Below are 24,752 nucleotides of genomic sequence, written 5' to 3'. Positions count from 1 at the left end.
AGAAGCTTTAATTCATTGTGTAATATCTATATCTGCATGCAAGCATAAATATTTTGCACAATATTCAGAGCCCATCTATCGTTCCAATGTTCTGCCTCTCTATGAGGTGACAGTAGAATGTGTCTGCCACTGGATGGATGGCCAAAGGAGTGTGAAGACAGCAGTCTTTGATTTGTTGTGGAAAGTGGCTTTGCTGCCAATAGAGGCCGTTATCCTTTTCTGCCTTTGGGCTGCTTCCTGTGGTGGAAAGACCGTTTCTGTTGTTGCAGCTTACCTTTCTGCATTTGCTGATGGACCAGCATTTAATATAACAGGCAATCTTTATAAACACTCATATTTTCGAATGGCCCACTACTTTCAGTGTGGTAGCCTTCACTTCTGCATCTTGTCTTTTGCAGATCATCTAGTCAGCCGCTACAGAAAGGAAGGTTCGAAACTTTCTGTTATGTTGCTGATCACAGTCCGGTTCATGGCACAGCATTTATAATAGCAGTAATTCTTCAGAAAGTGATAGATCGTGAATTTGAATTTTACAAATGAGAGCAATTTACTACTCCTGGCTTTATTAATAAATATGCATGATATGCTCTGTTCAGCCATTTGACACCAGAAAGTGTCTGTGGTTTCGGGAATGAGTTGATTTGCTCTAGGATGAATGTATGTCCAGGTCCTGCAATAATTTCAGCTCTTGCTCACTTTCTTACACGACTGACAGGCCAAGACAAAATGATACTGTCTACTTGAAGTAGCATATTCCATTGACTTAAATAGTTTGTGTAATGATTTATGGAATGTGTCCAGTGATTATTAATGGAGTAAATCTAGTGAGAGAGTTCTGTGGCTAATAGTTAGTTAACTTTAGTTGGTTTCAGCTAGACTAGTAATTATTTGTGTTCTTGGTTTGATTGTATCTATGCAACTATGCTCAATAATCAATCTCAAGGGATAATGTCATCTTCCTAAATTTCTGATGAAGAAATGTGTTCTCTTCCTCATTACTGCTGATAATAGAGCAGAAAAGTATATTGGACCTCATGCAAAATATGTTGCTGCTTGCACTATCATCAATTATTGTCCATTTTAGGGCTGGTGTTTGCAGAGCCCACCTAATTGTAATAAAACATTTCATATAAACACACCAGCCCTCTTTATCTATGGTCTGTTGTTGTGTCCTTCACATTTTAATTCCACCCATTCAAGCCTACAACATGGGTCAAAATGGACAGCCACTTAGGCCATTGGGTAACTTTACTATGAGTGATAGCGTTCTGCTTTTGCATAAGGTGCACAACCTCAAAAAAGTAGTCTCCTACAGTGCCAGGAGTCACGACTGTAATGTGTGCTTTTTCCCAAAACACAGGGCCAGATGTTCAAAGAGTTTTATAATTTCTAAACCCTTTGAATTGGTAAATCAGAGGTTTTTACGCAAGTTAGCATTGCTCCCCCCCAACCCAGCTTCCCCTTGCACCCACTTCGCCTGCACATGGTATTACGTAGTATAGCTGATAAAGCCAGGTTAAGCCCTCTTCTATATCGGCGCCGGCTATGGACCTCCCCAGAACTTGAGTACAATGCAACAGTCCTTCGGGATGTACTGGACATTGACCGATTCCACAAAGTCCCTTAGCTTGTGAATATTAGAGAGTTGTTTCGGCTTCTTGGGCGGCAAGATCTTTGGGAACACCCTGCAACTATCAACTTTCAATCTGTACATTTCCTGAAGTTGTCTTACTGGGCAACTGTAGCAGCCAGTGACTTTAGAAAGGCTGAGTCCTCTAAACTGGTTGATGACTTTAAATTTTTGAGTGAGTATGAGCCATACAAAGACCAGGTGACTTTCTCTATAGACAGGAAGTTAAACTTCCAGTTTGAGCAGGAACTCTTCAGCTGAGAGCATTTACAACTAAGTGGTCAGGTGGGGCTACAGATGAATGTCCCATCTGTTCCCCTACAGAGGAGAGTGTTGCACGTGTATTTTTTGCCTGCCCAGCTTATGCCCACCAGCGCAAAACCAGGTTAGCTCCTATTTGCAAACGCTTGGGTGTTCGTATCTATTCTGCAGCACTTTGCATACTGAGGTCATACTGTAGCCCAATGTTTGCTATCCCAGTAGCCAAGTTTCTGGGTGCAATAATGTGGATACTCTGCAGGAAGGCACTGACTCCCCCCCCCCCCCCTCGTTACATCAAGCTGATCACCCCGTTTTATTCTTTTTATTATGTAATGGTTGTAATTTTATTGACATCCTCTGAACCAAACCCCTCTTTTCTGTGCATGTTCCAGATATTTTATGCCTTATTGCATTGTAACTAGTTGTAAGTTATATGAAGCAAGAACCTGTTACGCCGCAAATGTATGGTTTTTAATTATTGTATATTTTATCTTAATTTGTACTTTTATGGCCCTAGTGGCCTAAATAAAGTCATTTTTGATGATGATGATATATCAGAGGGTTTGTGAATGCCAAAACTATTTTTCCTATGTAATAAATGTATTTAGCAATTAGGAAAAGTGTTTACAAATCGCTAAGTATGTTTAGAAATAAGGGAATCAGAATCAAATAACAAACCTGGAATGACAGCAGCAAGAACACGGCAGAGTACAAAGACTCAGCATTTGGTATTTGAAAGGGTCTTGTTGTAGGTGTCCCTTCCAAATACCGAATCAGTATGCTATGTATGAATGGTTTGCAACTGAAATCTGTTCGCAACACATTGATATTTTATCGACACCTCAAAGGAGGTAGTACTCTTTCGCACAAGGGAAGCAGCCCCCTTTGGACCCATATCCCTTTGTGAATGTCAAAATGTTTTGTTTAAATAAACAAATAGAAACTCATTTTTTTAAATGCAATCATCCTATTTCCTTTAAGAAAAATGAGCATCAATAAAAAAATTTGCTTTATTAAAATGCAATCACAGACATGGTGGTCTGTTTATCCCAGCAAGTCACGATACATGTTGTGGCAGCGTAATTGGTTGCAGTTTGCGACCAAGCTCATTAGTGTTCATAAGGCAGGCTGAACTGCTACGATTAGGTTTTTCACAAACTGACATTATTAGTTTATAGGTTGGTTCACAAAATACCACAATGGTCGCAAAAATGCTGGCAAATTATGGCCAGTATTTTGCAATCAGTGTTTAGTACATTTAGTCCAAAATAAAAAGCAATTAAAGATAGCCTTCCATGCATGCGCATGTACACACATGGGCGCCCATCTTTGAATGCTTTTTATTTTAATAAACACCGTTCAAAGATGGCAGTCTATGCTTATGCACGTGCGCACACACACACACGGGTGGCAACTAGTGAACGGTTTTTGTAAACTTTTATTAGAAAAAAACATTAAAAGATGGTTTACCAGTGTGCAAATGTACGAGCTTGCATGGGATGCCATTGTTGTAAAGGTTTGGTGATAACGTTTACCAAAAACCATCGCAAAAGAAAACAATCATTGGTAAAGCCAACAGGTTACCTGCCAACATCATACCTATTGGCTTTTTGCAAAGCTTTGTTGCTTTGCTTCCTTGCTTTAGAGTTTTAGGCATATGAATAGCAGTGCAATGTTTGCCTGAAAACTAAGTCACTAAAAATGCATATACCTTTTGGGTATTCCTGGGGTTTTCCCCAGTAGTATTTGTGGACTGGGGACTTTGTATTATTTGTGGAAATAATATTTTTCATTCTTCTGCTTTATGGAGCTGATTAACTCATTTTTTTAATTGTCCAGGATTTTTGCACTATATTATTGTTTGCATTAGCAATGTAATAGGGTCATGAAATGTGATTTAATGACGGAATTGATATGTGTATGTATAGTTAAATGCTGATGTATGCTTTAATTGCGCTTCTAAACACAACAAATATGCTATGAAATGTAATTCCTCAACTTTTTGTCCACGAAAGACAGCCCTGAATATAGACTGTGCTGAAACTTTGTTGCCTACCTGTAGCAAAATGTAACGAATGTGGTGTGTTGATGAAATTGCATTTATGGAATGTCAAATTTCTAGCGATCATATTGTAGTCTACATATATCGTTTTATGTCAACTACCTTGCCAGCGTATATTTCTCAGGCATCCTCAGTAACAGAGTATTGTTTCACTTTAGATACAATTGGAGATTGTTACATTTTGTCACAAATGATGGATTTTGAGGCCCTTTACAATTTAAAAGAAATGTTTTTACTCATATTTTCCAATGGATTATGTTTGTCTGCACTGGTCCTCATTAGCTTAGAGTGACAGTGGGCCTTGCCCCTTATGTCATGTCAGTGTGGGTTGCGTCCAGCTCATGGTCTGCATTGTCAGTTTGTGCAGTATTTGCGTAATATGTATTAATTTAAAGTCCTCTTGATATGCTCACAATTTGCTTTTAGACCTCACCATCCATGTTCTTATCCACAAGATGCCAAGCTTACTAATGAATCGTTTGTGTTCAACTCTGTATCAAGGGTTCATTAGAAAAGCTAATGAATCTTGTGATTTTAAGAACGCTACAGTCCTTTCATTTGAAAGGGAATTTAATTAGGTGCCTGTGGACGCGGTCAGGCTTACAGCCCTGGACAAGACAATGTGCAATATTACTACATTTGATGAAATCCACAACTGTATTTTGTCACGCACACCCACTCCTGCACTGAGCAAGCTACTGAACTCCCTGTAATGTGGATCGCCACCAATGGTATTGGGACACATTTCTACAGCCATCATACTTACATGGATGGAGAGGTGGAAAGTTGCAATGTCGGTCTCAAAGGATACACGCATATAAAAAGGAGAGAGAGAGAAACAAATCTTCAAAGAGGCTTAGAGCCGACCCATTACTTACCATTTGTTGGCTTTCATGCCACTATGAGTTCCTTGCTTTTTATTGGTTTTTGTGTATCATTTACTGTAGGTTTCTGATTTCTCTTTGTCTGCCCTTGTCCGTTTGTCTTTTTTGTGGTGCTTGGACCAAGTACTCCTTCCTTTTCAACTATTCATCTGTTTTTTTGTTGCCAGAGCTACATTTTACTTTGTAATCAATGTATTTTTGACTGCATGCATTTTTGCTGCTGTCCTTTTTGAAACATTATTTTCGTTTAATAGACTCTTCCCTGTGGTGTCAGCCCCAACCATGGAAAAAACTCTTCTCCTTTTTTCCCTTTTATATAGCACAAACTTAACCCTAAATAATTGGAGCGCTTTACATGGGCACTGATTACATTACACCAAGTCACATTCCTTTTTTGTAGGCACAGGGAGATTAAGCGATTTGCCCAGAATGACAGGATGTTGAGCCGACGCCAAGACTCGAACCTGGAAACTCAACAAGTTCTGAAGTTTTTATTAAAGGTGCTTGCATCACACCATACGAATAATTAAACCTCTAGGTGAGTTGATGCTTGAACACAAGCAAACAGCTGCCTGGTGTTTACATGTCAGTCCTGTGACTTGCCTTTTATTTTACACCTTCTTGTGTCCTTGAGTCTTCTCAATGGGCAGTACAAGGACACACCAAAAGATCCACAGGGGAGGCTATACTTAGTTTTCATCTATCCGGTGACCCTTTCATGGGCTGGTCAGCAGCTCTGACGGTTACACCACATTGTCTCCCCATCTGTTTTGCGGAACAGACCCATAAGCACAGAATACCCTCCTTACAGAAGCTCTCCTGGCAATTAGCCTCTAGAATTGAGGAAAAAGTTAAAAAGATTCATGGAAAATGGCTTCAAGCAATGAGTTTCTCATCTGTAATTTAATAGGTTGAATGAAAAAGGAACCGTATTTGCTCCTTGTAGGAAACTGTGATTTTGTTGCAGGTGTCCCCTTTTTTAGCTTTTAGATGCTGATTTTTGCGTCTGCTAACCAGACCTCAGTACCAGTGCTTCTTCCCCAAAGCAAGGTGAAGTCCAATTGTTCTACAATTGGCTGAGGATTTTAGAGACCCTGTAAGTCCCTAGTAAATTGAGCCCCAGATGCCTAGGGCATGGGTGTTGACGAGGGTCCATAAAGGCTGCACCATATCTTATGCCACCTTAAGGGACCCACATGCAAATTCCACATGGACTACCATTGCAGGTTGCGTGACATGATGCAAACCATGAGTGAAAACATGCCATGACACTGTGTCATGGCAAAGTCACTGCATCTAACATATGTAAGTCATCCCTACAGCGGGCTTTTGTGCCCTAAGGCAGGGTGCATTATATTTTATGTGACAATATATCTGCATGAGCAGATATGCCCCTGTTATGTCTTGTTCTATTACTAGATATTGCAAGTGAGCAGGGAAGCCACCTTAAGGTATGTACTGGACACTGGTGAAAACAAGTACCCAGGTACATAACAGATTTACTGAAACCTATGGTGTTTGGTATCTTACACCTCATATTAATAAACCCACACTGATTCCAGTGATGGATTTATTAATACATGCATCCAGATGGAATCTTAGAGGTACCCCCTGAACCCAACTAGTCCTCTAGTGTGCATAGAAGAGTCTCTGACCGCCTAGAAGGCGAGAGCCCCGCTCTCAAAGGACAGAAACAATGCCTGCTCTGGCAGGAGGTGTTTACACCTCCTCCAAGCAGGATGACTGTTTGGGGATCGCTGCAGGAGGGCGATCCCCAAGCAGAGATTCACCCACTAGACACCAGAGAGGGGTGAGCAGCCCCTTGGGCAAGGGTTTTTGCTCCCTCTGTAAATGATGAGCATATTCAGTCTTCCTGACCGCCCGGGGGGCAGAAAGCCCACTAGCAAGCCAGGGATTATTTTGTTTTGAAGTTCTGGGGTGAGGGCTCCACAGAATGGACATGCCAATGCCCCCACCCCCCAAAATCATTTGCCACAGTCTTTCTGCCCCCGGGAGGAAGATCGGGGCAGAAAGCCCAGTAGGCACCAGGGACTATTTTTTTTATGTGTAGGGCTGCACAGAATTGGCATGCCGATGCCCTCCTCCCTTAAACAATGGGCACAGTGTTTCTGCCCCCCGGGGGGCAGATGTTGGTTATTACACCCAATCTGCCCCCTCCCTCTGAGAAGGGGGCAGAAAGCCCACTAGGCACCATGGATATGTGTATGGGCATGTCAGGGAGAAGCCCCAAAGTCAAGGGTTACATCATCTTTTTTTAGGCACACATTTTGGCTGTTTCAGAGACGTTTTTAGGCTCATCTGCCCCTAAGCGAGAGCAGAAAACCACTAGAAACCAGGGAAAGTTTGTGTGTGTGTGAACTGGAGTTTGGCTGACGGTCTGCCTTGCCTGGCTTTGGCTGGAATTTTGCTGTTGGTGTGTGTGGACTTGCATTTGGCTGATGGTGCGTGTGGACTCGCGCTACAGACGGTGTGTGTAGATTTGCGCTTGCCTGGTGGTGTGCATGCAGTGGCGCTTGGCTAGTGGTGTACTTGAATAGGCGCTTGGCTGACGGTGTGCATGGATGGTGCTTGGCTGGCGGTGTGCATGGATGGCGGAGTGCGTGGGTGGCGCTTGGCTGATGGAGTTCGTGGGTGGCGCTTGGCTAGCAAAGTGTGTGGATGGCACTTGGCTGGCAGTGTGCATGGATGGCACTTGGCTGGCGGTGTGTGTAGACGGCCCATGGCTGGTGGGGTGCTTGCATGGATCCCCCAATGTTTTCTTACCCAGAATCCCATGCAAACCTTAAATTTACCTACAAAGTCATATTTTGCTCACATTTCTGTGTCGGAAAGTTGTAGGATCACCGCACAAATGTTCTACCACCCAGTGCTACCCTCGGTCTCCCAATAAAAATGATACCTCACTTGTGTGGGTGCCCAAAGCAGCGTCAGCCTAAAAATGTATAAACAAACTGCCCTTTTGGACCCACTTTGGTTCCCCTCAATCTCCACACGTGTTTGGCCCTTGCCTATCATAGGTACTTGGCCCACACACACAAGTAAGGTATTTTTATTGGGAGACTGAGGGAAACGCGGAGTGGTAGGAAATTCGTGCCGGTGCGATGATCCCACAACTTTCCTCACACAGAAATTTGAAGAAAATTTGACTTTTTACCTAAATTTGAGGTTTGCAGCAGATTCTGGGTAATAAAACATAGGGGATCCATGCAAGCCACAACTCCCTGGACTCCCATGTGTGTCTCATTTTCAGAAATGTCCGGGTTTAGTAGGTTCTCCAAGATGTCTGCAAGCCTGGGAACAAAAACACAGGTACCCAACAACCTGGTTTTGTCAGGGGGTTCCCTGCGTTTTTGGTCTCCGGCTAGTCGGCCATCTAGGGAAACCAGACATTTCTGAAAACTAGACACCCGAGGGAGTCCAGGGAGGTATGGTTTGCATGGATACCCCAACATGTTCTTACCCAGAATCATCTGCAAACATCACAATTTAGCAATCTAGGGAAACCTACCAAACCCAGACATTTCTGAAAGGTAGACACCTCGGCGAGTCCAAGAATGTGTGGCTTGCATGGATCCCCCGATGTTTTCCTACCCAGTCTTCCCTGCAAACCTTAAATTTAGACAAGAAAATCAAATTTTCCTTACATTTCTCCCTAGGATCACCGCATTGTCACAAATTTCCTACCACCCAGTCTTCCCCTTGGTCTCCCAATAAAAGTGATACCTCACTTATGTGGGTGTCCAATGCAGAGTCAGCCTAAAAGGATATATAAAAACAATATAGCACGTAGAGCTTGCTGTGCTATCCCCTCAATCTCTACGTTTTTGACCCTCTCCAATCGCAGGCCCTTGGACCACCCACACAAAAGTGAGGTATACTTTTTCTCAGGAGACCGAGGGGAATAATGGGTGGTAGGAAATTTGTGCCAGTGCGGTGATCTCACACACAAATGTGAGAAAAATGTGATTTTTTTTTTAGCTAAATTTGAGGTTTGCAGGGGATTCTGGGTAGGAAAACATCGGGAGATTCATGCAAGCCACAAATCCTTGGACTCCCCCTTGCAAACCAGGTTGTTTTATGATAGATAATTTTGATGTCTCCACAATATGTTTTGGGCCCTTCCTTGTCGCAGCCAGTTGGCCCACCCACTCATGTGAGGTACCATTTTTACCGGGAGACCAGGAGGAATGATTGGTGTTAGGAAATTTGTGTCAGTCCGGTGATCCCACAACTTTCCTTCATAGAAATGTAAGGAAGATTTTTTGCTCATTTTTTTGCTCAGCAATATTTGAGGTTTGCAGGGGATTCTGGACAGATAATTTTGATGTCTTCACAATATGTTTTGGGTCCTTCCCTGTCACAGCCAGGTGGCACACCCACACAAGAGAGATACCATTTTTGGTAGGTTTCCCTAGATGGCCGCCGAGCTCGGGACCAAAAACACAGGTGACCCCCCTTGCAAAAACAGGTCGTTTTGTGAACGGTAATTTTTATAACTCCACACTATGTTTTGGGCCCTTCCTTTTCGAGGGTACTTGACCCACCCACACAAGTGCGGTAGCATTTTTATCGGGAGACTAGGGGGAAAGCTGGGTGGTAGGAAATCTTTGTGGCCTGGTGATCCCACAACTTCTCACACAGAAATGTGAGGAAAAATGTTTAGCAAAATTTGAGGTTTGCAGAGGATTCTGGATAGAAAAACGTTGGGAGATCCACGCAAGCCACACCTCCCTGGTCTCCCCCGGGTGGCTATTTTTCAGAAATGTCTATTTCTGGTAGGTTTGCCTAGATATCCGCTGAGCCCGGGACCAAAAACACAGGTGTCTCCCTCACAAACAAAGTCCTTTTTGTGATCGATAATTTTGAAGTATCCACAGTGCGTTTTGAGCCATTTCCTGTCACGAGTACTAGGTCTACCCATACAAATGAGGAACCATTTTTATCGGGAGGATTGGGGTAATGCTGGGTGGGTGGAAGTTTGTCACTCCCCACAGATTCCAGAACTTTCCATCAAAGAAATGTGAGGAAAATGTGTGTTTTTTTACACAAAGTTTGAGGTATGTAAGGGATTTTGGGTAAGAACCTGGTGAGAGCCACACAAGTCATCCCATCCTGAATTCCCCTGGGTGTCTAGTTTTCAAAAATGTACATGTTTGCTAGGTTTCCCTAGGTGCTGGCAGAGCTAGGGTCCAAAATCCACACTAGGCACACTGCGTAAAAAGGGTCAGTTTTCAATGGAAAAATGTGATGTGTCCACGTGGTGATTTGGGTTGTTTCCTGTTGCGGGCACTAGCCCTACCCACACAAGTGAGGTACCATTTTTATTGGGAGACTTGGGGGAATGTTGGGTGGGTGGAGGTTTGTGGCTCCCAGCAGATTCCAGAACTTTCTATCAAAGAAATCTGAGGAAAATTTGTTTTTGTTTTTACAAAGTTTGAGGTGTGCAAAGAATTCTGGGTAACAGCACCTGGTGAGAGACACACAAGTCACCTCATCCTGGATTCCCCCGAGTGTCTAGTTTTCAAAAATGAACAGGTTTGCTAGGTTTCCCTAGGCGCCAGCACAGCTAGGGTACAAAATCTACAGCTAGGCACATTACAAAAAAGGGTCAGTTTTCACTGGAAAATATGATGTGTCCAAATTGCATTTTGGGAAGTTGCCCGTCATGGGCACTAGGCCTACCCACACAAGTGAGGAACAATTTATATCGGGAGACTTAGGGGAATGCTGTATGGGTAGAAGCTTGTGGCTCCCCGCAGAGTACAGAACTTGCCATCACAGAAATGTGAGGAAAATATGGGTATTTTTACAATGTTGGAGGTATGCAAGGGATTCTGGGTAACAGAACCTAATGAGAGCTACACGTCATCCCATCCTGGATTCCCATGGGTGTCTAACTTTCAGAAATGTATTGGTTTGCTAGGTTTCCCTACATGCCAGCTAACCTGGGGTCCAATATCCACAGCTAGACAAATTGCGAAAAAAGGGTCAGTTGTCACTGGAAAAATGTGATGTGTCCACATTGCGTATTAGGCCGTTTCCTGTCGCAGGCACTATGCCTACCCAGAAAAGTGAGGCACCATTTTCATTGGGAGACTTAGGGGAACACAGAATAGTAGAACAAGTGTTATTCCCAATTGATTGTTGATGCATTTCTGTCTTCCAAATGTAAGACAATGTGTAAAAAAGGAGTCATTTTGAAAAATGCCCTCTAATTCACATGCTAGTACGGGTACTTACAAATTCGGAGATATCTAAATAACCACTGCTTCTAAACTCCATATTTTGTTCCCATTTCGGAAATGGATAGGTTTCCTTGATAACTATTTTCCACTCTATATATTTTACCAAATGAATTGCTGTATACCCAGTACACAATGAACAAGCATTTACAATGCAATGGTCTCTGCATTGTTAAAGTTAGAGCTATTGGCATTGCTCATGACATTATTTTTGTTTATGTTTTTGAAACATTTAACCCCTTCCCCGCTCATGACGGAACCGTTCCGTCATGAGCCACGGTTGCCGTGTGCTCATGACGGAACGGTTCCGTCATGACACGCCCGTTGGCGGCCGCTCCACCTACGCGGCGCTGTTTCCCCGCCTGTGCGGGGGGACAACGCAAATGGGCGGAGTCATGACGGAACCGTTCCGTCATGAGCACAGCTCAACTGTGGCTCATGACGGAGCGGCTCCGTCATGAGCACAGGCCCACCGCGCTGCCCCCCTGCCCCCCCCAGCGCTGCAGCGGAATGTCCGCAGCAGCGAAGGGGTTAAAGAAACCGCATTGTTATTTACAATGTCAATAGCTTAATCCCTCTCAAATGCGAGACCTATTGCATTTGCACCCACACACAGAGCCACACACACAAAGCCACCCACACACACAGAGCCACCCACAGAGAGCTATTCACATAGAGCAACCCACACACAAATAGAGCCACCCACAGAGCCACCCACGCATAGAGCCACCTACAAAAAAAGCCACCCACACAGAGCCACACACACACAGAGCCACCCACACCTACACAGAGCCACACACACACACACACACACACACACACAGATACAGAACCACACACACACACACACATAGATCTAGACACATACACATTACCTTCACTTGACCCCTTGCCTTTCCACCATTCCTCCTAAACGCCCATCACCCCTATCAGGTGCGTTTTGTTCCCTAGTACCCTCAAGTGTACCCCATGTAACAACATAGGCTATATCCACAGGATCAAACCACTCCTATACTCTGCTCTACAGAAAGTAGCGATTTCTCTGTGCGCCTCCTTCCGTGTCCAGCTGCCTCCGTCCTTGCACCCCTCCATAACATGGGCATTGCCCACATCCTGTGTCGACCCCCACCGGTCCTTCACCATCAACAGGTCTTTCTTAGCTTCATCAGTTCCAGCCCAGGCAACTGTACAAGGTCATTCTGCCCCTAGTGCAACAATATAAATTAGGCCTTGGTCTGCCCCCACCTCCCAAATCCCACAGCACCGGCCGCAGTTGCCCCCATCTCGTGCCCACGATGCCTTTGCATACTGTTGTCACCATGTCGTCGTCCAAGACCAAACGCTAGTCATAGGAGTGTCTCTTCGCCTGCTCCCACGTCCACTTCACAATGGAGTGGCCACATTTCTCCCTCCCTGCCCTCTGCTGGAGCAAATTCCATGGGGGAGACACAAACATTATCTGTTGTTCCGTCCCCTGGCCTCAAGTAAACCCACATTTCCTTTGATTTTCTCTCCCGACTGAAATATTACATTTATTCAAATTACAGGCGCTAGGGGCGCCAAGTAATTTAGAGCAGTTTTCCCGAACTGGCTTTTTTCCCGCTCTGTCCCTAATTCCTCCCAGTGCCGCCCCTCCCCCCACCCCCACAGGAACCCTTATCCTGCCCTTTGTATTGCTACTCGTCCTTCTGCTTCTCGGGAGGTGTGGGGGGAGTACACAATGCAACGGGACGGGCTCACGGGTTGGTCGCGCGCCATTTGGGCACGGGGGCATTGTCAGGCTGGCTGTCCCATCTTGCCAGTGCTGTGAAGGACACTTAAACGAACTGCATCGAGAAATTCAACAAAATGGGTGAAAAACCCGGGATAGAAACATTATCAAATAAAGGGCCCACCTAAAATGAAGGTGCATTTCACTTCCAAATGCAAAAGTTTACTGGAGAATACACATCAGCAGCATGTTACCCACACAGAGGACCAGCCAGCTGCCTGAGCTTGAATTTTCGGAGATCGCGGGCATGATGCTGTTAAAGTGTCCCAGATAACTAGATAATGTGTTTTCTCTAGCAGCAGCACAGATGGAAGGAAGGGCAGTCATGAACCTACAAAGATGTTTTGGTCTGGCTTGAAAGTCCAACTGTCACCTGACATTTTAACCTAGACCAATATTATTCTACAGTTATTTGCTCAAACATAAATATATATCCATTCTCATGCTGTTTTCTTGCAATGTTTTCACATTACCATACAACATTCCTCTAAAGCCTGACCTATTGGCATTGCTCGGTCTTGTGGTCCACCTTCTCTGAATTAGGTCTCAAGTCTCGTGGGTGAAACCATGCTCATGCTAAAGTTGTGCTGTAGTCCTGTGATCTTTTAGAGGTTGTGCCCTTTGGCCTGTGCTGTGACGTCCATCTGTAGAGAGTTCAAATGCTTGTAATCCGAGACTAAATATATTCTGGATTCGCTGTTCTAAATTTTAAAGGCCAGAAATGTTTCCGGATATTGGACTCAAACACTCTGAATTAAATAGAAACATAACTGCATCTATCCCTATTGGCCACAGAGGGGCATACTTCAACATGAATACGGAACCAACTGGCAGCCTAATCTCTAGAATGCGCGAGGCGCGTCATCCTGGTTGATCGTGAATGCCTTTGACGTGTTTCCGAAGAGCGCCGATCCGTTTCAGTTTGACTGCTGTTTGCCCTTACTATCGGTTCAGCTGTACGAAACATAGCAATGCACTGATAGCCCGAGCGCGCACTGCTCAGGGCATCTTGGTCCGACATCGAGAAGCTAACAACAGGACAGGTCAACATAAAAGTAGGCTAAAGCCTTTTGTGGTACTTTCATGTCTGGCATGTCCCGGTTTTTACGTAGCCCGGTAAATGTATAGTGTGTGTGTGTATATAAAATATACACATATGCGTTTATACAACATGAATAATGTCACAAGGCTATGTTTATATAATGTGAGTTGTGGCCGGACCTCCACCCTGAGGCCCCCTGTCCTCCTCCCCGCTCTGTCTTTCCTTCTGCAGTGAGCTCACAGCCAGCCTCCTCCTGTGCTGCCTCAAATAAAACAGATAATAGCTTGAATCACTTCAGACTGTAGAGGCGCCTGTTGAAAGGAGAGAATAGTTTAGAATTCTCCTTTGCAGAATGACGTGACCTTTGTCCTAAAAACTGAGACAAGTATTGGAAATTAACAAATGCGTCCGGACGCCGGGACAGTCCTTTGGTTCGTTCATGGTGGACGGGGATGACACCATGAACACCACCATCTTTCTCCGAGGTCAAGCAGAAATGCCACGGAGAAACGCAGCGTCATTTTCGGATTCGGGGGCGTGTTTTTCTTTCTCTCCTCTTGCCATTGGCTGGAATGTTTACTGAGGAGAGAAAGAAAGTAAAAAACACGCCCCCGAATCCGAAAAAGACGGGGCTCGCTATCGTTGGGACATCTGCTGCTGATTACCTGCCTGAGGGACTCGATCTCCCACAACGCTTTGGCCCGGTTGCGGCCCACGTCACCAGAACCGCGCACGGAGGCGCATAAAATCAAACGCGGCTCCCGCTTCGCGGGAACCGCTATCGTTGGGACATCTGCTGCTGATTACCTGCCTGAGGGACTCGATCTCCCACAACGCTTCGGCCCGGTTGCGGCCCACGTCACCAGAACCGCGCACGGAGGCGCATAAAATCAAACGCGCCTCCCGCTTCGCGGGAACCGCTATCTTTGGGACATCTGCTGCTGATTACCTGCCTGAGGGACTCGATCTCCCACAACGCTTTGGCCCGGTTGCGGCCCACGTCACCAGAACCGCGCACGGAGGCGCATAAAATCAAACGCGGCTCCCGCTTCGCGGGAACCGCTATCGTTGGGACATCTGCTGCTGATTACCTGCCTGAGGGACTCGATCTCCCACAACGCTTTGGCCCGGTTGCGGCCCACGTCACCAGAACCGCGCACGGAGGCGCATAAAATCGAACGCGGCTCCTGCTTCGCGGGGGGGGCGCGCCGTGCGAAGCCCGGGCAAAGGGCGGGCCGTCTGTGGCCGTCCGGGGCAGGACTTGGCAGGGCAGGGCCACGGACTTTGACTTTTGCTGTTCAGGTATCCTGCTTAGTATTTAAGATATCATATTTTTAAATTAAATGCTTGTGAAATTCATGATAGCTTGGGCCTGTCTATTCAAATTTAGCGTAGCAGGTTGTGTATGTGGTTTTAATTATGTCCAAACAAAAAGCCTCTAAATCCTCTGTAGCTCCAGCCACATTAGACAATTACTTAGTCAAAGTTGTTAATAAAATGAATAGTAAACGTCGACTCTCCCCAAGTAGGGGTATTCCCCCCGCTTCTTCGCCTATTTTGTCTACTGCTCCAGGTGTACCAGACCTGGACGCCAGCTTTGACCATGGCTTAGAGATGCTAACTAACAGTGATGACTTGGCGCCTCTGACCATTAATAAGTTTGTGTCTAATAATAGTCTTGATGACCCTGGAGAGCACACCCCGGTATGTAGAGCTATTAGGGCCTGCCGGAAAAATACCTATGAAGCGAGGGGGGGGGGGGACTAAAAAGGTCAAGCGAACTCAAATATCCCCCAAATGTACAGTCAGGGGGGAGGAGGGCCAAGCAAAGGACACCCCAGCCCAATTGAATACTGAGCAATTCAACTTGTTGGTTAGCATCATTGACGCCAAACTTGATAAGAATATCTTACCGTTGGTGGCCAAATTAGACGAGATTTCGAAAGAAGTTACTAGATTAGGTCACCTTTTGGATACCCACACCACTAAACCTAGTCCCCCTTTGGCTACAGATTCAGGTAACACTGTAAGGAAAGATGTTGTAATCCGACCAGATGAGGGGATTAAGGTAAACCAAATTGTTATACCAGCACAACGGCATACTGCGAGCAAAGAGAACCAGGCTACTATAGCAGTTGATAGTAATGATAGTAATGCGGGTTGGACTGAGGTGAGGAGAAAGGGTTTTATTAACCTGCCGCCAGATTGTGCTCCCTATGTGGTGGTTCTAACTAACGTACCACGGGCTGACTCACTTATGGCCCAGCCCCAGTTTGAATCACATGATTCCTTGAAAAATAAAACCATATTTTGGCTGCATAAGCGATGCGGGTTCCCATCGGTCCTTTCCAATGACATACTAACTACAAGAAGGGTTAATTGGATTGGTAATTCTAGAAAGAACTGTAGGGGTGATTGTATTATTATTAATTTTAGACATCCTCAACATGTTGCCACAGTTCTACTGAGAGCAGCTTCCCTACCGTCTACTGACAATGGCGTATGTGCACGCCCGCTTGGCTATTTTTATAGCCATCTTATTAATATGCCCCCTAATGATGATGACCATTTACAGCCACCTCCGCCGATCCCGCGGCGGGGTTTAGCTATCCCACTGTACAATCGTTTCCATGCCCTGAACAGTCTGGATTCTAACGACTGACTTAGCCCGGAGAGCCCTAAATCCTTAGATAAGGCTATTAAAAATCAGGGTATTGAAACCACTATTGTTACTTTGGTTCCAGAGCTAACTAGGGTCGAGGGCCCTCTTAATAATGATTATAAGGGGCCACCCAGTGGCAATCAAAGGGACGAAAATAATTTTGGCGTAATTACTACTCCAGTTAGGACTAACATAGGGGGTAAAGGAATAACTTTAGCCAGCTGGAACGTTGCAGGACTGAAATCCAAGGGGAAGGTCCCGGGATGGCAAGCTTTTATTAATTCCTATGATATTGTTTGTCTCCAGGAGACGTGGTGTAGGGAAGAAATCAATTACGAGGGGTTTGCCTCATATAATTTGGTGGCAAAGGGCACTGGGTTGGGCAGAGCAAAAGGGAGTTTGTTGATATTAGTTTCAATCCATCGCCCAATTATAGTAAAAAGGTATTTAATAGTAGGTGAATTTGTCCAGATTCTCTGGTTGGTAGAGGAACAGATTCATAACATTTTATTGTTAACCCCTTGTGTGCCCATGACGAGCTGGACTCGTCATGGGCCGCGGTTGCGCTGTGCCCATGACGAGTCCAGCTCGTCATAAACCCCGCCCGCTAATGTAACGGCCGGCACAGGGCGGGGAAAGGGCGTGGCACACAAGGGGTTAAACTATTATAATAATATTTTCGACAGTTCTAGGGATGTAGTCGTCCGTGACCTGGCAATCGCCATTGGAAATCGACATCAAGAAGTCAATGTTTCTTTTGATTTTGTTTGGGTTGGGGACTTTAACATCCCATTATGTGAACTGTCAACTGAAAAAGTTTGTGGATTTACCAATGACACAGGAGTGGATGACCTGCATTTCTGTCACAACAACTATGGAGATGCATTAAATTATTTTATGGGTTGTTATGACTTAGAGATTTTAGGTCTCCCTAAAGAGGAATCTGGTCACATTATCCCTACCTTTAAGGGCCACCATTCTTGCTCAGTAATTGATCATGTGATTGTCTCTTCTAATATTATTTCCTGCTGTGCTCCCCCCAGGATTGAAGTTACCGCCTTAAGCGATCATAATTGTATCATTCTGGAAACAACTCTCTGGGGTGATAGCCGTGTTATAACAGGCGCCTCGGTTTCCAATATAGAACCGTGTAGATCAAATGGGGTCCGTTTGAGATGGGTAGGGGACAAAGCTAGTGATTTAATTGGCTTAATTGTGAGGGACTGTTTGCCAAATATCAGTTTTATTTTTGATAATAGTACTGATGAATTACAGGTTTTACATTTTTTTAAGGATCTTAACAAAATTATCGAGGTTAGATTCACTAAATTAAGGGGTGGCCAGCGTAGTAATGTACCAAGATGGTTTGATAATCTGTGTACCCGTTCACTAACTGAATTAAAACTTACTCTTGCTAAAAGGCCTAGGGATACTAATTCTGTAATTAAATTAAGGAGAGAATATAAGCTTGCCCTAAAGCGGAGGAAGAGTGAGCTACAGCAGTTGGCATGAGACTCTTTGAACCAAGCAGCTGAACTATCTAATGGTACCTTGTTCTGGGCCACTGTTAACTCCCCCTTTCTCAAAGTTGAGAATACTCCGATGATAACTTCTAACGTCCCGAGTGAGGGCTGGATCTCCCATTTTTCAAACATTTTTTACTCTAATAGTTGTATGGGCGCATACCAGAATAGTTGGCCTGTTCTGCCCTTGAGCATTACAGTTAGTGAGGTTGAATCTGGCATCCGTGCCAGTAAGGGGGGGAAAGCCCAGGGCCCGGGCGGAGTGCCCATAGATGTGTATAAAACAGCCCCCGAGATGTGGAGCCCGCTGTTGGCTATAGTTTTTAATGCTGCTATATGTACAGACTCCCCTGAAACTTGGAGGGAGTCTATTATTATTCCGATACATAAGAAAGGCAGCAGGTCGGATGTTAAAAACTATAGACCGATTTCTCTTCTTGACTCATCTGTCAAAATTATGAGCAGAATTTTGTTAGTGAGGTTAGAGGAATGGGCCGACCAAGAGGGTATTTTAGCAGATAGTCAGTATGGTTTCAGAAAGGGCAGGGGCACACTCTATAGTGTCTAAATCTTGATTTATTGATCGGGAAATACACAGAAGCTAAACCGGGCTCACTTTACCTCTGCTTTGCAGACCTTAGTAGTGCTTTTGACATGGTAGACCATTCGATTTTATGGCCAACCCTGTTACAGTTAGGTGCCCCAGAAGGTATTATCTATTTCCTCGCTAGATTGTATGGGAATTAAAAAACTTGTGTGCGTTTTGGGACTAAAGGAGCATGCGCCCCAAAATTTAGCGTTAAAAGAGGTATTGGACAGGGCTGCGTACTGGCCCCCCTCCTTTTTATTTTATTTATAAATGGAATCGACGCAATTTTAAAAACAATTAAAGCGGATGCCCCTCAGATCAAAGGCTCTCCTGTGCCTGTGTTATTATATGACGATGATGCTGTTTTGATCTCCAGAACTCCATTAGGATTGCAGCATCTGATTGATAGATTTTCTTCCTTAATAAAGGAGAGGAAATGGACTATCAATAAGAAGAAAACGTATATCATGACATGTGGGGCTAGATGCAAAAAGAAAAGTAAAGTTTTAAATTCTTTTTTTATAGATAAAGACAAGGTGCTTCAAGTAGACACTTTTTGTTATCTTGGTATAACCTTCTCTAATGATAGAAAGTGGCACAATGAATTTAAAAATATTCGTATTAAAATGGCAAAAAATGCCCATGGTGTTTTTAGATTTGCTGCAAAGATTGGGGACCGTCGCACCAGGGATATGCTTAAGATCTATCAAGCTAGGTGTGTTAGTATTGCACTGTATGGGGCGGGTGTTTGGGGTCACTGTCATGCTCATACTTTGCAGATCGAGGAAAATGCTTTTTTTTAAAAACTCCTGTCACTACCATCTAGTGCTTGTACTGAGCTTACCCATCGCAAGTTGGATGTTAACTTCCTTACTGACCTACTTTCTTTGATGCCACTCATGATTTGGCGCTCTATTTGGCTTCAGGAAGATAAATCTTTTAATAGATTGGTCATCGAGGATTGTCTCTCGCTGGATAAATTCTCACATATATCCTGGTTAAATTACGTTGTCAAATGATTCTCAGAGATCTTTAATTTAAACATTTTGGTGGACCCTAATGCAGCATCTCTAATATCGAAACAAGAGTTGAAAATTAATTTCCTCGCATTTGCTGCAAGGAAACGGGCTATTGCTAATGGCTCTCTATCTACACTTAGGTTTTATAATAAATATAACAATGTTGAAGGTTTACCGATTTATCTGGTATGGGTGACTAGGCCATCCCACAAGTTTGTGCTGACCAGACTGAGGTTTGGTATAGTTCATTATTTAGTGGCACTGCCAGTAATTAAGAAATATCCGCAGGGGCCTTGTATGTGTGATGGCGTCTCCAAACAGAGCAATAAGCACATTGACTTTATTTGCAAACTGTATATGAATTTTCGTATTGCCTATTTAAAACCTATATTTCTTAAATATGGTGTACGCACAGTTAATCAGGCCATGTGCTGAATTTTTAACTTACAACACGTCGATATCTGTTTTTTTACTGCTATGTTTTTAATTCATTCTATTAAGGCTAGGAAAAGTATGTGTTTCTAACCCATTTTATCTGTATTTTTAGGCTTGGACTGTTAATTGCCGTTTAAGATTTTAAATGTATGTTTTATTCTTTTGAATGTGCTTTTATGGTCATTTTTCATGTATCGAATAAAGCTTCATGAATTGAATTGAATTGACGGGGCTTAAATGGACAGATGCCCCTCTCCTCCAATGGCTGGCCTCCGTTTAGGAAGCCAGCCAATGGAGAAGAGGGGCGGGTTCAAGCCCTATACTAGAAAACGTTAAATCTAGCCAAGCAAGACTGCGCAAGCACAGCCTTCGCTAGCCGAGACTTAAAAACCACTGCATGGTGCAACTCACTTATTGGATCTGCGTACCTTGGTTACTTGGTGAACCTACAAGTCATATATAATCCCACAACCAGAAGGGTCCAGCGGACATAACGGTATATTGCTTTAAAAAATCTGCCATACTTAGAAGAAGTTACAGATGAAAACGTAGGCACAAATGGCTGTTTTTTTCAACTCAATTTCAATATTTTTTTATTTCAACTATTAGTTTCTATAGGAAAACCTTGAAGGATCTACACAAATGACCCCTTGCTAAATCCAGAATAATGCCTACTTTTCAGAAATGTATAGCTCACCGGGATCCATAATAGGTTTCACACCCATTTTTACCACTAACTGGAAGGAGTTTGGAAGCATAAAAAATAGGAAACATAGGCTATGTCCCAGTAAGATGCAAAAAACTGTGTAGAAAATTGTTTTTCTGACAAGCGTCTGCCTGTTCCTGAAAGCTGGGAAGATGGTGATGATAGCATCGCAAACCCTTCGTTGATACAATTTGCAGGGAAAACACAGATGCTTTGCTCTGCAGCACTTTTTATCCATAAAAAAAAAGGTAGTTGTATTTTGGCTAATTTCTCGGTCCTCATCAGGGGAATCCACAAGCCCTGGGGAACTTTAGAATCCTCAGGATGATGGAAGAAAAGGGCCCAAATTTGGTGTGGATACCTTATGTGGACTAAAAAGTTATGGGAGCCTAAGCGCAAACTACCCCAAATAGCCAAAAAAAGGCTTAGCAGGGGGTAAGTGGGGTTGGAGGGCTAGCAGTGAAGAGGTTAACCCCTTCGGTGCTCATGACGGAATGGTTCCGTCATGACCCACGGTTGAGCTGTGCTCATGACGGAACCATTCCGTCATGACCCCGCCCGCGCAAGATTCCGCCAGCACAGCGGCGGAATCTGCGCAGCATCGAAGGGGTTAAAGCCAACTTCCTACAATCCTTATTTGATTTGATACAACCCCCTTCTCCATCGTGTTTATTAACCCTCCCAGCTGTTTATTTTTTTACATTTGTCCCCCTCCCCATGGTTTCGCCTAATGCCTACTCCATCCTCCCACTCTCCGATGTCTTTCCCACCCTCCTCTCTCATGTTGCTTGACCCCACCCCCCACTGTTTTTACATGTTGCACACCTTCACGGGCTGATGTGCAACATGGCTTAAAGTAAAATAAAAAATAGTGCTATGACGCTGTCAATGCTTGCCATGTCATAGTGCTTTTACTTTGAGCCATGTTGCTCAGCAGTTTGCGCTGCTGTGCAACATGTAGAAAAACATTGAGAAAGCTAATAGATTTTGCATGGGCGAAACGTATTGGCTTTGCCAATGCTTGTTTCCAAAAATGTCACCACTCCCATTTACAAAGACTTTGGCCCTTTCAACACTTGCTTGACCAGTGATTCCCTATTTGCGCAAATTCCATATGGCTTTAGCAAAGTGGCATAACTGGCCAGCCTCCTCATCCCCCTCATAAAAATTGGTCAGCACCACTGAGTGTGGGTCGACCACTTGAAGACAGTAAATAAGGAACATGCTGCCTTTGTGGTTATTTGTTCACTTGTACATGAAATGTAATGCTGTGGGTCAGCCCACGTCACTGGTCCGGCTACAAACTGGTGCAGTCGCTTTCACTGAGTTAACTTAAGCAACTTTCTAGCCTGACCATTGGACAACTTAATCCACTACAATGATATCCCCAAATCTATCATACTGAACCTAGAGACGGGTCTGACATTCCGTAATAGCCAAGTCCTGAGTTCTTAAAGAACTCTTACAACACAAATGTATTTTGACTTGCATCATGCAGCTGAGACCACACACCAAGACATTCGACTAAACTCTCACAATGCACCTCTGTCCTACTCTGCAGAGCTCACGTTTGCCTCAGGAGCAGTATATCCACAGACCTCTAACAATGCAACACCATTCTGACTTCCTTCATGCACTGAATTCCAAGAACTCAAACATGCATCAACTCTCACAAAACACCTCCATTGTGACCCGTCATGTGCATTTGTGTCCAGTAATACAACAGCCACTAGACTCTCACAATGCATCTCTATCCTGACTTGCGAAATGCAGCAAATTCCAACAACTAAAACGTTCATTATTCTCTAACAATACCCTTCTATCCTAATCTGCCATATTCATTTGTACACCTGGAATAAGAAACCTGAGAACTTCCCAAAGGACCTTTATCCGTAGCCCCGTAATGTACGAGCATTCCATTACAGAAACATCTGGAGCTCTCATATAATGCACTTCTACTCTGACACACCCAGGGGTCGCCCACAATCGGCCTCCACGCTCACCTGTAGTATGCAATTAAAACCGACTAAGCTACCCAGAGCTCTCTCAATGCGCCTTTATTATGACTTGCTTCATGCTTCAGTATCCTTGTGCTAACACACGCATAGTTCTCTCACAATGCACCCACACGCGTACACACGTGTGTCCGAGCAGCAGTGAGTCATCCACTCAGCCATGACAAAGCACTTCTACCCTAACCTGCTACATGAGCGTATTTCAGTACTGAGTCATATCAGCCCTCTCGCAATACACTTAGATTCCGATTTGCAGAGTAAACTTGTCTTGGAGTTCAGAGGTAGAGTTAACAAAATGCACACCAATCCGAGTACTTGAACTAACCAGCACTCTTACAACGCACATCTAATCTACACCGTATAAAGCTCTACCACTACGGAAACCCTCACAATACTCCTCGGTCCCGACTTACAGTGTGCACTGGAAACGTAGTATTAAGATTTCGACTAAGCGCTCACGCTGACACTGCACTTTATGATTTGAGATTGACTCTGGTGTGTTGGGACAGATACACTCATTTAAAATACACTTGACTAAACGTTTTCTCAATGGAAACTTGAATAATTCTGCTCTGTTGTCGCCACTAAACTGTCGCAAGAGTTAATTCGTTGACCACTGCCCTCACCACTCGCCTTATTAAAGCGGTGAAATACTGGTGTCTGTAATAACGAATGATATCGCCGTCTCCTTCCACAAAGAAAGCTAGCTTTTACTCTAATATTAACATGAGCGCCTATGCCCTCATAACTTATACCATTCGGTTGCACTGAGCTGAGCATCTTCTACACATGGAACAGCTGCTCTAGACAAAAAGTAAAAATGTAACGTATTTAACGGGATATCACAACTGTACAACTCACTATCTTTCGGCGAAAATGTAGGACCACCGCCGCGGGAGATGTGCCATCAGAAGCCGAATTGGTGCCTCCCCTCCAGCGCCACAGCCTCCCAACCCCTGCGGTCCTCCCCTCACCTTCCCTCGGTACCAGTTTCCTCCCGCCTCCGACCCTCGACACTCACCTCCGCGGTGTGAGATGTGTCTGCAGCAGAAGCTCTGCTTCTTTCTCCGGTGCAAGAGCCCCGGGCACTTCAGCAGCAGCACCGAGGTCAGCACATATCCGCCAATAGTGGAAAGCAAGTACAAGGCGGCCGACATGGCTGAGAGGTGACTGGATAATTTGAGGGGGTCCGGGGCACCGTTCTGAATGTGGACAAGCTCCAGGAGCTGGCAGCAGGCGCTCAGCCTCTGTCCTGGGAGGGGTGCGCCCTGCCCAGGAGCAGAGCGAAATGAAGAGCGAGAGCGTGGTGTTGGATAAGGCAGCCGATATCTGACTGAGCGCCGGTGCCTCGCCTGCCGGTCTCTGACAGCTAGTGCTTAGGCCGGGGACTGCGCATGCGCATCAACAGACACTTGTGTGACAGCTTGGTCACGCATGCGTACTTCTCTCGCCGCATCTGCAGGACCCTCTCAGCATCAGCAGCAGCATCACGCGTTACCCTGCACACATGCGCAGACTACTACCGTCCTCTGCAGGGTCTCAGCCCAATAACACACCACCTGCCCAAATCTCTACTTCAGTTTACGCTATATTTATTTGCAGATTTTCTGAACTAAACTGTCCATGACCAACTAATTATTTATGCATGCACACTCGTAATGCCCGACACAACCCTACATGTCACCTCAGTACTCACCTTCAAACATAAGCAGAGGGTCAGGGCATTTGCGACTGCTTCGTCACTTGCTACAGCTTCGTACACTGTGCCATTATGCCCTGCAACGGCAACATCACATCTCCCACCTCTGTGACGAGCGTTGTTTGCACCATTCGATGGAAAATCATGACATACTTACATGGCCCTTCTGTGTCAAGATTTTAAGCAGCTGC

At 44.7% G+C, this 24,752-nt stretch overlaps 1 protein-coding gene across 1 annotated transcript in view; it reads right to left on the bottom strand.

The window, feature by feature from the left end:
* Positions 1–24,254, bottom strand: part of GDPD1 (glycerophosphodiester phosphodiesterase domain containing 1) — a 379,654-nt gene extending 355,400 nt beyond the window's left edge. Inside the window, exon 1 of the mRNA XM_085649395.1 lies at positions 23,884–24,254. Coding sequence (XP_085505521.1) covers positions 23,884–24,019 — 136 coding nt within the window. The 5' untranslated portion in view covers positions 24,020–24,254. The remainder of the gene's footprint in view (positions 1–23,883) is intronic.
* Between the last annotated feature and the right edge of the window lie 498 nt (positions 24,255–24,752).

The sequence above is a fragment of the Triturus cristatus genome, chromosome 3_2, assembly GCF_964204655.1.
Source record: "Triturus cristatus chromosome 3_2, aTriCri1.1, whole genome shotgun sequence".
In the NCBI taxonomy this organism is placed as follows: domain Eukaryota; kingdom Metazoa; phylum Chordata; class Amphibia; order Caudata; family Salamandridae; genus Triturus; species Triturus cristatus.
This window is presented reverse-complemented; position numbering and strand designations above follow the sequence as displayed.